Source organism: Pteronotus mesoamericanus, unplaced genomic scaffold (genome assembly GCF_021234165.1).
Source record: "Pteronotus mesoamericanus isolate MK-2021 breed Mesoamerican mustached bat unplaced genomic scaffold, CSHL_Meso_final contig_163, whole genome shotgun sequence".
Lineage (NCBI taxonomy): Eukaryota > Metazoa > Chordata > Mammalia > Chiroptera > Mormoopidae > Pteronotus > Pteronotus mesoamericanus.
In genome coordinates this window covers 2111244-2128017 of record NW_026555064.1, presented here as the reverse complement: position 1 = coordinate 2128017, position 16774 = coordinate 2111244, and the positions used below count along the sequence as shown (strand labels likewise).

Here is a 16774-nt window from a genome sequence, read left to right as displayed (position 1 = left end):
CTGCACTCAAGGTTTATGTTGATTAACATAGGGGATTTTGAAATTAATAAAATATAGAATAATAATGCCTTTAGAGTGGTACAGATAAAGAATTGTGGCAGTTCAGAGAGGTATCAGCCAGGAATATCAGTGAAGGAGGCATTTAAACTGAGTCATATAATGTGGGTAGAATTTGAGCATGTGAGTGAGGTGGGTCACTGCTTAAACAGACATTGAGAAAGGAAATTGAGAGACATGTATAACAAAGTGTGAGTAGTTAAGTTTGATTTAATAGGCTATCTGAAGAAGTATAATTTATAGGAAGATAGCTTAGGTCATGGATTTTTTTTTTCATGGAAGGGTTTTGAGTGTCAGGAGGAGCTGGCTTTTATGTTGTAAATATTGGAGAAGGAGGCAGATGTGTTAAACATACACATTATTTTGTAAAATAATGTAAAGTAGTCCTTACTACTATAAAGCAAGATAAGGGACTAAAGTGCATTGAAGGGTGCTGATTCATATCAGTTGGTCGGCTTCCCTTCTTAGATGATGTTTGAGCAGAAATCTGAATGACTGGGGGAAGAGTCATGTGAAAACCTGGGAATGAGAAACTTCGAGAAAGAGGAAACAGCAAGGGCAAAAATAAGATGCGATGTGTTTGAGTAGAGCAGTGAGTGAGGGGTTTGTGGCTGGAACCGAAGGTCAGTGAGGAAAGAGTGGGAGGAAATGCAGGTCAAGTGGTAGCTGGCAGCTAAGACTGGCCTCCCTGGGAAATGACGATGACAGGCAGGCGATGGGAAGGGTGGGAGATTTGAAGTATAGTATTGAGAGCATGTGGTTGAAAACAGAAATTACATGTTGACACTAACAGAGTTAAATATTTGTTAAGAAAAATCTGCAACATGAAATGAAAGTTAAATAATAAATGGATTCTCATGTACACAGCATCCAAATGTAATAATTATCTGGATTTTACCATGTTTGCTTTATCCCTTTGTAATAATACAGTAGGTTTGAGGGCCATCTTCCTTTCAAAACCATAAAATTGCCTAGCTAGAGCAAAAGGAAAATAAGAACAAGGCTGCAAATGATAGCATTTGTAACTGTACTTCAACTTTGTGTTAATATTCGTCTGTTTTAGGAAAGTGTAGTTAGGGTACCCAGAGTGACAAAGTCAGGAAGAGTAGCTGTACTGGAAAATACTAGTGTTGATGGAACTACTCCAGTACTTCTCCTGTTGGTCCTGAGCTGAAATTAATGTATGATAATTACAACATCTTCATATCCAAGCAATTACATATTGATTCTTATAATAGCTATATGATATATAGGTACATTTAATAACCTTATTCTTAAAATGAGGAAATTGAAACAGGGAAGTAAAGTGACTTCTGTAAAGTTATATAAAGAGCCAGAAGCTAGTCCTTAAATTCATGTCTCCTGATACCTTGGTTAGTTCTTAGATTCCATGCAGTAGGCTTGTTCACCTAATACTTTTGAACTGTGTTGAATTAATACTTTGGAATAAATACATTAACCATTTTTAAAGAAGGTCATATTTTACTAATACAGAAGGAAATTTCAAAGACTGTTTGAATTATGAGTTCAATAGAATTGCTTTCTCTTTTTGTAGGCAAGAAAAATCTAAATAATTTCATCGGACACAGAAGGCATTTGTGCCTGTTGGTATTGGAACAAAGTATAGCCTCAGCTGACATGCATAATTAGCCCACCAAGCACTGCGGCCTTCATGGTCTAAAGCCACAATTATAACAACCAGAGTTGACTATTTTTGACTTTTCTTTTCTTCTTTCACACTGTTTACTTTCTTCACTGCTCTTTTATCTAGAACTGACTGAAGTTAAGAATTTAGTCCTTTAAATTAGAAGAAAATATAACAACTATTTGACAACAGAACAAAATACCCATTGAATATATGCCACCAATAAACCGAGCATTGGAAACATTTCACTGTATTTTTTAATAAATTATCAAATCACTTTTTAGAATGGTAAAGAAACAGTTGGATAAACTTTAAGCTTATTATTATACCACTTTATTTTTGCTTGCTCAGTAGAAAGTTAAACAACAATGTTAAATGTGTTTTAGAAGGTATAATGCCTTCTACAATTTCGGAAGTCTAATTAATGGTAAGATAGCTTCTTTTACATCCTTTCTGGAAAGTTTCTACCTTATTTTCTAAGCATTTTAGAAATTGGGTTTTACCATTAATATTTCCATATGCCTTGTCTTATGTTTGGATCAAATTTTGTTAATGTTACATCTTTTATTTTCCACAGGGTGTGTACCTACAAATGCTTACTGTCAAATGTGAAGCCACTTAAAATAGTATGCCAATGTGTGTTTTGAGGATTTGAAAAGCATAAGCAGTGCCAGAGTCTTGGGCAGTTACAGAAAAGGCTGTGGATGAGGAGACGCACTGACAGGGAGAAAAGTCACTGTGCATTGAGGGTGAAGATGAAGATAGCAGACATTTGGGTGCCTCATAGATCAGTATGGAGAGAATTAGGGGAAACAGCTGGAGAAGGAGGTAGGGGTCAGTTTGTAAGGAGCTTACTAGCCATGTCATAGCTATTACAGTATTGAGAAAGTTGCTCAATTATCTGATATTTTGAGCTGTTGTGTAATAAGATACAGGTTCTGCCTCCCCCCAGCCACATCTTGTGGAGGCTTTCCACGGCACTGAAGGGGCCTGTGGCCGGGCAGCCAAAACTTAAGACAGATGTCATACTTGGCTGACGCCTGACTTGGCAAACCAAAAAGAGGCAATTCTCTTTTGCAGTTTTAAAAGATCTGTGATTTCACTCATATGTGGAATCTAATAAACAGACTGAACTATCAAGCAAAATAGAGACAAACTCAGTAGAGAGCAGGATAACAGTTAAGACGGGGGAGGTTAGGAGGTAGAGGCATTGAGCAAAAAAGAAAAAGGACTCATGGACCTGGACAACAGTGGGGGGCGGTATAAGGGGATTAAATGGTAATGGAAAAAAATACAATTAAAAATTTTTTTAGAAAAGATCTAGGATGAGGGACACCTGATCTGAGTAACAGGGTTTTTGTTTGTTTTTTTAATGCTCTGCTGTTATTTAGATATTCTCTTAGAGGCAAGTACTTATGATTTTCAGACTCTGGATTAAAAAGGGACTGTGTCTATAAATGACAGTTAAGACTCTGCACTATGGGTTTGTTTGTTTGTTTTTTTAATGAGGCAGATATGCTTACTGATTTGAGGGGGGGGAGAGAGAGAGAGAGAGAAAGAAAGAAAGAAAGAAAGAAAGAAAGAAAGAAAGAAAGAAAGAAAGAAAGAAAGAAAGAAAGAGAGAGAGAGAGAGAAAGAAAGAAACTTGCCATCCATATGCACCCTGACCAGAGATAGAAACTGTAACCGAGGCATGTACCCTAACTGGGAACCAAAACCTGAACCTAGGTATGTGTCCTGACTGGGGATCAAACCCACAACCTTTTGGTGTATGGGACGATGTTCCTTCCAGCTGAGCCAACCAGCCAGAGCTGCAGTAATTTTTATAGTGAAAAGGTATTGCTCTAATTTATTTTTGTCATGGAGGCATAGTTTGGAAAATGACAAATTTCCTTTGCTATTGAGTTACAGAGCTGCAAATTAATCCCTCCTTGTATGTGGGCACTATAATCAGGCTGTACCACCTCCCCCTACCAGACTAGCGTGGTCTCTGTGAGTGGATTTAGGGTTTGGAAAAAATATAGATCTCTGCCATTAAGGATGATAGAATGGAATTTTACCCTTAAAAAATATCAAGAGTCAATAGTTTATTGAGCTAAAATTTATATATGATAAAAGGAACCCATTTTAAATATTCAATCCAGTGAGTTTTCACAAGGTATATACTTGGGAAGCCATGATCACAATCAAGACACGGAATATTTTCATCATTCTAAAGTTTCTTGTGCACCTTTGCAGTGAGTCCTCCCCTACCCAACCCCGCTCCCCAGACAATAGCTGAACTGTCATGATAGACTGGTTTTGTATGTTCTAGAGTTCTGTGTAAGTAGAATGATATAATATGCACTCTTTTGTGTCTGGCTTTGTTAGTTCAGTATAATGTTTTGAGATTAAGCAACAGTTGTTGCATATATCAGTAAATCATTACTTGTTATGGCTGAGAAATACCTCATTATATGTAACAATTTGTTTATCCATTAACCTGCTGGTGGATATTTTAATTTTTTTTTTTTTTTTTTTAGTTTTGGGCTTTTTTGAGTAAAACTACTATGAATATGCATATACAAGTATCATCAGAGCATTTGTTTTAATTCCTTTGGTGAATGCTTAGGTGTAGAATGGCTGAGTCATATGGTCATTGTATACTTTTATAAGAAATTGCTAAACAATTCTCCAATTTACATTTTTACCAGTAGTGTGTGAAAGTTTCAGTTACTTTTTACCATCGCTTAGTATTGTCAGTCTTTTTAAACTTCAGCCAATGTAGTGAGTATATAGTTGCACCTTATTGTGGTTTTAAATTGTACTTACTTCATGATTAGTGATGTTGAACATCTTTTCATGTATTTATTTGCCATTCATATATTTTCTTTTGCCAAGTGCCTGTTAAAATTTTGGCTATATTTTATTTGGGTTGTTTGTTTTTTTTTATTGAATTATAAGACTTATTTATGTATTGGGAATACCAGTCATTCGTCAGATGCATTCACATATCACATTTATTTTCTCTCAATCTGAGGCTTGCCTTTTAATTTTTTTAATAATGTCTTTCTAAGAGAAGTTTCTAATTCTGATGAAGTCCATGTTATCAGTGTTTCTCTTTTTTGCTTATGCTTTTTGTGTCATACCCAAGAAATGTTTGCCTACCCCAAAGTCGTTATTCAGTCTACTAGTACAGTGATTTTGATCTCTAACATTTCTTTTTAGGTCTTAGGATTTCTGTATTTCTGCTGACACTGCCCATCCATCTATTTATGCATGCTGTCTACTTTATCCATTACAGCACTTAGCCTATATATCTATGGTGCTATGATTAGGTCTCAGTCTTCAGTGAGCCTATGCCTCTGTGCATGAACTTCACAATTGTTTCTCATTTTTTTCTCTACCTCCTCTTTCGTGTGTCAGAATGACCAGAGTTTGCTGGATTTGGGTATTTCCCTTCCTCGGGTCAGTTAGGCACTGATTATACCCACGCAGGTTAAGTTCTGTTTTCCTCTGAGTGGTAGGCCTTGTTCAGAAGAGCAGAAAGAACAGAAAGCTCTGGTGTATTTCAGAGTGGTTCCATTTCTCCTCCACTGGAAGGATGAGGGGATTTTTCTCCAGTATTTACTCCAGTAACCTGGTCCAGCTCCTGGAGGTAAAACTCACAATATTGTGGAGTCCTCCCTATCCTCCCTGGAGTTTGTAACTCTGAGCTGTCCACACTGAACCCCTAGGAGCTATTCCTCAGGCTTCCCTACCCGAGCACTGGTCCTGAGGCGCTTTCCATGGGGGAGTCTCGCTGTATGGTAAGCCGCGACTCCCTGTGTTTGCTTGTCTCTCTCTCCACTTTCGGGGACAGCAGTTGCTTCTCTTCTAGCTTTTGAATCCAAGAAGATTTGTTGATTTTTTCAGTCTGTTCAGCTGTTTACTTGTTGTTAGGAACTGAAAACTGAAAGTCCCACCCTCAAAGTCAAGACTTAGTATTTCCCCACCCCAAGATAACTGGTATTCTGCCTACAATCATGAAAACTCATTGGTTGTTTTTTTTTTAATTGAATCATATAGTAGGGACTCACTGAGTTTGGCTTCATTTGCTCAAAATTATGTCTCTAAGATATATTTTAATAAGTCTTTTTATATTTTATAGAATTAGAGACTAGACCACAAAACAATTTACATTAACAGTTTTAATAGTATGACAGCCTATAATAATCCCCTAAATTAATGTTGTTGGCAGTAGGTTCAGGCCTATAGATTAAACACACATGTAGGTATGCACACACACACACTTATGTGAGTTGTTTGGTCTCATTTTGGTGATCTTCTGCAGAGCGATAGCAGGAGTCGCAGCTGGATTCGGGGCTGAGCGTTCGAACATGTATTGTTAGGTATCAGTTCTGTCCCTCACATAGAGTTCTGTCAGGGCCTCTCTTCTGCTGGGCACGGTTGGTAAGTGTGTGTGAGGAGAGAGAGGCACCTGTTCTCTGCGAAAAGTGGAATAAATTGTTTAGCTCATTCACTCTATAAAGTTTTTTATTTTTTTTAAATAAGGGAAAATAGGTTATTTTTAAGTTATTTTACCTTGTAACCACACTTTTTTTAAACCACATATGATTGGAGCAAGAAAAATGTTTATCAGCCATAATTGATGTTCTGTTATTGATCAAATGTATTTAGTTTCTAAAAGGAATTTTTATTTTCTATGGTTATAAAATTAAGGAATGAATTTTTAAGCATTATTTGACTTTTAGAATAGTAAAGCCAGAGTGTAAAACTTAATTTTCCTAGTATAGAGGTTTAAAAATTTTTGTTATATCAGGAAAACTCTTTAGACAAAACCTGACTTAGAACCCCATTATGTACAACAAGAAAAGCAGAGCTGCTTTAATTGAATTAATAATCAAGCTTGGCCTTTCTGTACTGTAATATTTTCCCAGGTGTAAGTGGTAGTTTATCATAACACTATTTACAAGGCAAGGATATTGCTCCCTGGCATTTATAACAAGTAACTTTCTTTTTTAATTAAGAAATTTGAGTGCAGTGTTAAAAGACAGATGCATTTGTAGTATATTAATACCTTATTTATTATATATGTATTAAATGTGTTGTAATTATTTTTAAAAATGGTATCATGGTAGCTTTGAAATACCATAAACATGAATATAGTCTTGAAATTTGCCTTTTATGATTTGGTGTTATTTATGACTACCTTTTTCTTTCTTCTTTTCTTTTCTTTTTTTTTTTTTTTTTTTTAGGAGTCTACCATGGCTCAAGATTCTCCCAAAAATTCAGCGGCAGAAATCCCAGTGACTAGTAATGGAGAAGTTGATGACTCTCATGAACATGGCTTTAACAGGGTAAAACCACAGTTCTTTTTCTTAGTACAAAGAATCACAATAAGCCCTTAAATGTTGAGACCAAAGTAATAGAGTTTATTGTAGGAATATTTTCTTAGGTTGACCAAAATGCTAGGAATCTAATTTATCGTGTAGGGATGACTAGGTGGGTCGTATTAGTGATTTGTCAAGATTAAGCTCTAGGCCGGTAGGCATTTAGACTTCGATGTTATTATCAGTAATTCTATTGTACGACCGGAGTGAGTGTGTCTGACAATTTTGGCATGTAACTTTACAAAACTACTTAATTTTGTTTGTTATGAGAAAAAATTATTAACTACAGATTATTCTTTTAAACATTGGCACTGTCTAATCTCTTTTTTTATGTGTCCTTACTATGGAATTCCTAAGTAGACTACTCCTGCCTTTGCTGTTCACTTTCAAAAGTGCTTTCAATGGAAAATGAAAGTAGGGGTGCTTTTAGTTTTGATCTGCTTCTCACTTGAAGCTGAAATTTAATGTATTTTAATGGGAACACCATGTGCTTGGACATAATCTGGGCTCGGATTTCAGCTATGTAATTTCTAGTGTTGTAACCTTGGGCAGGTATTTATTTAATCTCTTCCAGTTTTTTTTTCCTACTCTCTATAAATAAGAATCTTATTTACTTCTATGGGGATATTAATATTAAATGGGATAAAATAAGTCATATGCTGAATAGAGTTCTAGAAACGACAGTGATGGTTATTTTTTCTGGAGATATTTTCATTAAACTTCTCTTTTTATGATATTTGTGGTACATGTGTACAACTTTAAATAACTTTAAAAATACGGTTTCATATTCTTGAAAATGGTTGGAAGATAGTTAAATTATTTTACAGTTTAATTAAATAGGGCTCGCCCAGGCCAGTGTGGCTCAGTTGTTTGGAGCATTGTCCTGTGAACCCAAAGGTCGCGGGATTGATTTCTGGTCAGGACACATGCCTAGGTTGCGAGTTTGGTCCCTGACAGCGTAAGGGAGGCCACCAATCGATGTTTCTCATATCGATGTTTAACGCCCTCTGTTCCACTTCCCCTCTGTCTAAAATCAGTAAGCATGTCCTTGGCTGAGGATAAATAAATAAATGAGGCTCTCTTTACTTAATATGTTTGAGAATAAAATATTTTAAAGTTTAACAAAAGGTGGTATTTTATTTAGATCAGGATTTCTTGATCCCAGCACTATCAACATTCTGGACCAGATTAAATTACTTGTTGTGGAGGGTTGGCTTGTGCATATAGGATGGGTAGCAGCATCCCTGGCCTCTTCCTACTAGATACCAGTAGCACCCTCCAAAAGCAAAAATGTGACAAGCAAAAATGTCTCCAGACATTGCCCAATGTCCCCAGGCAGGGGGGCAGAGGTGGGGTAGTTACTCACCTCTGGTTGAGAACCAGTGTTTTAGCTAGATCATTTTAATCGATTTTACTTATTTTTGCCTCAGCAGTCCTTTGGAGGGAACACATGTGTCTTCAGGCTTGAGGTTTATTTTAATTGCAAGTGCTTTAACTTGGTTGCTAAGCACATCTTGCCCAGTGTAGAGTGACTCTCACAGAAGAAAGAGACCTTTAACTCTGAGCACAGAAAGGAAATTTTTGTTTCAGGTTTTAGTCTTTCTGGTATTTGAAACATTGAGACACACCTGTATAATAAGAGAACTCAAGTTACCATCATTTATATACCTACTCCTTTATAAATTTGTACCTATTTGTTTATAAACTTCTATTAATTCAAATAACCTATTATACCAAGATTTTAAAGAGTGATTGCTTTGTCTTATTTTTGCTAACACTTCCTTTTGCAAATTTATGCTGCAGATCCTTATTATATGCTATATACCAGATAGTGATGACGTAACAGAGAATAAAAATACCTTCCATTAGGGAGCTGCTATTCTAATAGACAGCCTGAATGAAAGCTAAAGATCTTTGTTTAAGAAAAATGCAATACATGTAAAATACTGCATTATTTTGGAGATTCACCTCCCCTCTTAAACCTTTTTCTTATTGTTGCTGCTGGGTTTTGTTTTTTTATTTTTTGTCTTGTTTTTTGAGCTTTAGCTTATACATACTAAAAAGCGCAAATGTTAAGTGTACAGCTCAGCAGAACCACCAGCCACATCAAGATGTAGGGCATTTCTGAGACCTGAGCGGGCTCTCTCTTTCCCTATTCTAGGCAAGATACATCCCTTCTTTCCAGGATAATCACAACTATTCCGACTCTCTCCCCAAAGATTGCTTTTGACTGTTCCTGAATTGCACATAAATGGAATCATATAGTATGTACTCTTTTTTTGACTGGCTTTCACTCAATATTGTGTTTAGGCAGTTTATCCATATTGTTGTTCGTGGCAGTATTTAATTCTTTTTCATTGTAATACAATTTTCCATTGTGTTAGTATACCACAATTTGTATATCCATTCTTCAGTTAATGGATACCTCAGTTGCTTCCACTATGTGGCTGTTATGAATAGAACTGTTGTGTCCATTCTTGTACAGGCCTTTTGGTATATATGATCACCTATTGTTGTTGGATATATACATAAAAGTGGAATTACCAGGTCATGGGTGCATGATGTTTGGGTTTGGTAGATATTATCAACTAGTTTTCCAAAGTCAATGAACCAGTTGACAGTTCTAGTAATGAGTGAGAGTTCTAATTTTCCACATCCTTACCAATTCTTGGTGGTGTCATACCTTTTAATTTTAGCCAGTCTAAAGTTAGTGTAAGTTAGTGTAAAGGAAGTGTAAGAGTATCTCATTGTGGTTTTGATATGCACCTTCTTAATGGCTCCCTAATGATTAATGATGTTGAACATATTTTCATATTCATGTTGACCATTTGGATATTGTCTTTTATGAAGAGCCTTTTCAAATACTTGAGCCATTTTTCTATTGGGTGTGTGCCTTTTCTGATTCATTGTAGGAGTTCTTTACATATTCCAGATATAAGTTATTTGTTTGAATATGTGTGTTGCAGAAATTTTTTTCCAGTCTAACTTACTTTTGCACTCTATTACTGGTTCTTTGGATGAACAGAAGTTATTAATCTTAATGAAGTCCATTTATCAGTGTTTCCTTTTAGTGATTTCTGTAACCCTTTTAGGATATCTTTGCCTATCCCAGGATGATGAAAATACTGTTTTCTTCTAAAAATTGTATTGTTTTGCTTCTGGGGCTTAGATCTGTGATTCATCTTGAATTAAAATTTGTGTATGATGTAATGTAGGAGTCAAGGGTTTCTTTTTACCCTATAAATATCTCATTGATATTCACTGTTTATTGAACAGACTCTCCGTTCTCCACTGGAGGGCCTTTGGACTGTTTTATATCTTGGTCTTTTTATCTATCCTTGCAGTAAAACTGCACTACCTTTCTTACTGTTGTAATTAAGCCTGAACCAAGTAAGTATTAGCCATCAGCCTTGGCACCTGGTACTTAATTCCTCTACCTTTATTTGCCTTTGGATAACACTGAAAAGGTTTTTTTTAATCCTTTCAAATTTTAACTTCAGAGACTCTTACTAGAGTGAAGTGCATTAAAACATACTATATTTGTATGAGTTCTTGTGCAGTTTTCAAGCTGGTTAACTTTGTAAGTTTACTCATTGGGGAATGTTAAATTCTCTTTTCGGAGATTCTCCTGCATAGTTACTTTATTTTCTGTTGAGAGGAAGAGAAGTTAAAAAGGAGATGTTGTCTCTTCCCTAAGTGAATGTGAACTTTACCAGTGGGAAAGGCTCCTTAGAAGAAATAATCCACTTCAACCACAACACCGCACCTCGCTGAAGAAATTCAACATCATAAAATGTTTCCATTTGTATCTGTTTTTTGGAAAATATATGCATGGTGAGAGTTTATTACATATATAATATGCTTTAAAATAATAATTGAATAAAAATTGGCTATGTGAGCCTTTTATCATGAATAAAAAAGCAGTATTTCAAAAGTATCTTTTGACTGTTATGAATAAATTACACTCAAGAGCTGTATTACACTCAATATTAGGCAAATATACACGGTAGTGAAAATGAAGGTCCACAGTTGTTTATATGGAAAATAATACAATAATTAATAAATAATATATTAAACTCTGTTTTGTTTACATACAACTGTAAACCTACTTTTGTCACACCCTCTATTTCCCTAAATTTTGGCACACTTTTGCTTCATGATTTTCTGAGCAATAAAAGGGAAATTTAATTAAATTCTATTTAATCTGTATTTCTATTTTATTATAGATAAAAGTTCATAAAAGTGTTAAAATGTATTTCTTAGCTTTAGATTATTTTATAGACTAGGAAAGATCTTATGTAAAACTGGATCATACCCAGTTTTCTGAGATATTTTACTTATATACGTCTTCCTGTTGTACCTATTTGTTGTTTGAAATTATATAATGCCTTTTATTAATACATACTGTATAATGTACTTTAAAAAATGTAATCTTGTATAAAATGAAGATGGTAGTTTATTAAATTGTCATAACTTTGCTGGCCAGTTGGTGTCACTGTTGCACAGGCAGTGAAATTATAGATGTTTTTGTGACTCATTGCAGATGCTTCATTTTTCATTTAATTTTCCTTCTTAGTCTGTCCCAGGAGAGGCTCTCGTTAGACTCTTCACATTCCATATAGAGATTTCAAAGGAAGAGCTTGTCATAGCGATCCTCTGGCAGTAGTTTAACATAGGTCAATGTTTTCAGGTTTATTACTTTTTATTAAGATGAATGGCAACAGCTCTATGTAGAGAGGAAAGGATAATTAGTATTATCGCAGTTTGCAGCAAAAATATTTTTGTTTCTAAATAAAAATAATATTTTTTAAAAATTAGTAAAGTTCACATCTAAAGAATACATATTACTCTTTGACTTATAACCTGCATATTTGTAATTTATTGTTAAACTTCTGGTCAAAATATTAGATTAGAAATGTGCAATTTGTGCCCTGACTCATGTGGCTCAGTGGATTGAGCGCCAGCCTGCAAACCAAAGGGTCGCTTGTTGGATTCCCAGTCAGGGCACATGCCTGGGTTGTGGGCCAGGTCCCTAGTTGGGGTGCACCAGAGGCAACTACACACTGATGTTTCTCTCCTTCTCTTTCTCCCTCCCTTTCCCTCTCTCTAAGTAAATAAATCAAATCTTTAAAAAAAATTGTGAAAAACTATAATTTTTCATGAAAGGCTGAATCCTTATCTATCTTAATTATAATCTGTAGTTGTGCTTTTATTTATAAACAAACAAATTCACAAAGAAGTTTTTTAATCTCTAGGAAGATTTTTTTTAATGTAGACACACACAAATATTTCCACAGTGGTAGTCTTTGAATGAATTCAGCACTACCTTGATACAAATTGGTGCCTAATTTCATTCTTATCAAACTTGAGTACTACTTGGAATCTAGACTTAGGGGCCACAGGGATAGGGTGAGGCCAAGAGGCTAGGCAGTAAAATGCCAAAAGAGAAGGATACTGTAAGTTCTTTGTTAAATGAATGGGAGGAGACTGGGAGAGAGAAAGAAATAAGATTGAGTATGTGGGGTGGGGGTGTTGATAAAATGGAGAAAATAGATAAGCCAGGAGATTCACTATCTTGATCGTGTGGAATAACAGATATAGGATGAGACCGTGACCAAAAGTAAGTGATTAGACTTCAGACTCCAAAAGTGCTGCTTCCTGGCTGACGACAAGGTCCAGAGTGGCCATGGGAGTTTCAGTCGCCTCAGTAGAGCGGGTCATGGAGAGGGAGAGGCAATAGAATGGAGAGGTTAATGCAGTTGGAGACTGAAGTGTAGGTTGTGTTGCACTGTATTAGTCTAATATATCTTGTATCTGCCCTCACTTTTTTTGGCTCTTTATTCAACTACAAATTACCAAACCTGAATCAGTTGAAATTACCAACTTTTGGTTTTTAGGAAAAAAAATCATACACCTTTACCAAGTGTTATTACCACAACCAGTCATTCTGCATCAACATAGATAGGCAGGCTCATCTGATAGATTTTATTTCATTTTAAATTTTTCATCATTTGTATTAAAAAAATAAAGCAACAAACTGTATACCATGCCATTAGTAGACTATGGTTTTGATGAGCTATGAAAACTCAGCTTAGACACCTTATGTATGAGTTTGGAAGGAATTGCAAACTGAACACAGAATCATTCCCTGAAAGTGCGCCCAGTGACATGCAAAAGGCTGGGAACACCCAGGATAATGGTTAGAGTTGGGGATAGAGCAGAAGACCTGGACATGCCAGAGCCCTCGATAAATGGTTGGGATTGACTGGATAGAAGAGGGCAGTGAGGTAGGGTGGCGCATAAGGACGTGGGAGCTGGGGGGCAGTATTGCACAAGGGTAGGAAAGCAGTTCTCTACAACTGAGTTCTTCAAAGTGTAGGCGAAGGATTACCTGCATCAGAATCACTGGGCTTACTTATTGGAAATTCTGACTCCTGGGCTCCATGCTCCGACTTAATGAGAATCACAACAGGCAGCTAAGAAGAATCTGTATTTTTAATAGGTTTCTCGGGTTTCTTACCCAAACTAAAGTTTGAGAATTGGTAGTTTAGAAGTACCAGTGGAGGGCTGAGAAAATGCTGACCCTGCCTTCTACCTACTTGATAAGTAGAGTGTTGGAGAATAATCAGCTTTGACTCAAGATAATTGTGGAGAGGAGGCAGAGAAGCCACTATGAGCATGTTAAGGATGTTGCAATATGTTTACAGTAGAATTGGGGATGTGGGGGGTCTGTTTGAATAAAAACTTTGCTTCTGACAGATATTCCCTATAGGCTGCTAACCATTAAGCAACAAAGGGAAATTTTAAATTATCAAAATGCATTGAACATTTAACTTAAAAGTTTTCAGTTTAACAATTATATTATGTAAATGCTTTGGAAGGTTTTATCCATTTTGAAGAATGAGACAGGATGTTTAAATTGAGAAAATTTCTTAGTAAATGAAGTATTAGTATTATATCTGATAGATGCTAGAAATACTAAAGAGGAACAAGATTGATAAGCACCCTAGTCTTAGCGAGCTTACAGCCAGCAGGGAGAGAGGATATAGACAAATTACTTTTAATACCACGAGAGACATGATATGCTAGCCCAAGTATCACATGATGTGAGAACTGGTAGGAGGAGTAGGGAAAGATCACAAATCCCTGTCCAAGCTGAACCTGAAGGAGGGAACGAGGGAGGGGGCAAGGGAAAGTGGTGGGGGGGAGGCAGAGACAAATGTATTTAAAAAAATAAATAAATAAATAAATAAATAAATGCTTGGGGGGGATTATTGTGATTCAGGGGTGTTAATGTCACATTGCAGAAAAACTTATGGGATGAGAGATTGTTATAGCTGTTTGTGAAATTACAGTCTACTATCATCTGTTCTCTGACCATACAAACTTAAACCTCTCTCCAAAAAAAAAAAAAGGGTGAAGAATATTCCCATCAGAGGCAACTCTAAAAGCCCTGAAAAGGTGTTACACCATAAAAGTAAAAATTCACTATTATTGAAGTGGAAAACGTGGGGGCAAATGTGTGAGAAATGAGGCTAGAGAGATAAGTAGGGACCAGATCCTGCAAAACCTTAAAGCCATTTGAGTTTGGACTTGACCTAAAAGGCAGTGGAGAGTGACCACTAAATGACATTAAAATGGAAGTGTTTCAGTCCGATTTGCATTGTAGATAGTTGTCTCTGCCTACAACTTGAAGAACAAATTTCAGGAGTGACAAGGCTTAGATGAGGGAGGCAGATCAATTAGGTCACCAAGAGAGGAAGGGAGGTAAGACTTAGGACTTTTCTCTCATAGAGAAACTAGAACCAGTAAAGAACACCAAGCCATTTTAAAAGATGTAGATAAGAGAAAAACTAGGAGAATTTAGCGTAAGGAAACTAAGGGAGAAGAGAGTGCATGTGATTTATAGACTACTTGGAGAATCCTTACAGACTGTTGGTGGTGTCAGTACATGTTTTGAGAATCCCTCTTTTATTCACGATTTCTCCTCACCCTAAGCAAAAGGGAGGGGGGATTAATTTTAAAATATCTAGTTCTGCTAATCTGTTGCACTGTTGTGCATCTTTTTAAGGATGTATATTTTAAAGCAAATTTGCTGAACATTTTGTGTTCTTTATGTGTTGGTCTTGCACTAACTTTAGTTCAAAAGTAGATTACCATGCTAAATCATAAATTCTAAACTTACTTTTTTTTTAACCTCACTTTTGTCCTTAACCTCAGTTAAGATATGCAAAATGGAAGCAAGTTATTTTGATTGAAAAGTAGCACCCCTCACCGTTTTATGGAAGCTATTAATTACTACAAGTGTTATATGTATCCTTTGAAAAGGACTTAAAATATACATGAAAGTCTTTTGTTAAAAGCATTATATTTTGTTTTAGCTTAATTATTTGAATACTTATTTTTTAAAACTATTAAATACTGTGGCACTACCCTCATAGCTTGAATAAAAAGTTAACTTCAGGTTTATTCCATTTTACTGTACAGTTAAACACAGCTTTGCAAAGTCTTAAATTTTGAGTTGAATGTCAGTGACATAAAAATGCAAATAAGGGATTTTATGTTATTGGTTATAAATGGGCTCATTGTCTCAAATGTATTCTGGAAACTATAGGAGTGAATGCAGAAGCAGATATTTAAAATGTTACTAAGCTAGGCATAGCCTTATAATTGAGATGCTTCAAAAAAATTTAAGGGTTAATATATAAAGGCACATTTATCTTTTTGTGAACTGTAAGGTTTAATTGTATTACTTAGAGAATATATATTTAACCAGAAAATAGCCAACAAGCCAAGCATAAAATACTGTTATCTACAAGTCATATATTCCTCTCACATAGCGCATACCATTTTGTGTTTCACTTAGCTGCCAGACCACTATCAAAATGATAATTTAGTTCAGGATATGAATGGACCCATTTGTACCACTTTTGGTTAAAATCCTTCCGTTAGTAACAGTTTGGGCATAGGGAGGCCTTAGTGCTTTTCAAATTTTATACCTGTTTTACCTAAAGAACATAGGATTTTTTTTTTCTGGAAGCACTTTGTTGTATAAAGGACCCCTGGGAAACCATTGGGTAAGATGCAGTATCATCTGACAACTAGAAGTTGTTACTCCTGAAGGCTATGTCTGATAAGATGGAAGGTGTCCCTGTAACTTCTTGCAAACTTAGGTAATCAGAGATAACAATCATCGTATTTACTGTTTAACCTATTACTACTTTTCTTCTTTCCGACTACTTTTCTTCTCTCCAAGATACATATATCCTATATATCTTTTCTGGAAATGTACACATTTTGTGACAGGACAGATGATTCAAACGAGTATTGTTCTTCCAGGTAAGCTTCAAGAATACAATAAACATAGCTGTCTCAGACCTCTGTGCCATTTGTATGTTGTTTGAGTGTGTTTAGAACTAATTAGTTCAGCAAAGTTGCAGGATACAAGAGTAATAGCAAAACTCAGTTTTATTTCTATACACTAGGAATAAATAATCTAAAAATAAAATTAAGAAAACAATTACATTTACAATAGCATCAAAAATAATATACTCAGAAATATGTGCAAGATGTTAGAACTGAAAGCTATAGAACATTGTCAAAAGAAGTTAAAGAAAATCTAAGTAAATGGAAAGATTATATCTAATTTTCATGGATCAGAAGACTTAATTTGTTAAGGTGGCAATGTTCGTTCCCCAAG

At 35.6% G+C, this 16774-nt stretch overlaps 1 protein-coding gene across 5 annotated transcripts in view; it reads left to right on the top strand.

The window, feature by feature from the left end:
- Positions 1 to 16774, top strand: part of ARFIP1 (ADP ribosylation factor interacting protein 1) — an 87231-nt gene that overhangs the window by 16004 nt on the left and 54453 nt on the right. For all 5 annotated transcript variants that reach the window (XM_054562435.1, XM_054562426.1, XM_054562443.1 and 2 more), the window contains one exon: positions 6940 to 7041. In XM_054562435.1, coding sequence (XP_054418410.1) covers positions 6949 to 7041 — 93 coding nt within the window. In that variant the 5' untranslated portion in view covers positions 6940 to 6948. The remainder of the gene's footprint in view (positions 1 to 6939; positions 7042 to 16774) is intronic.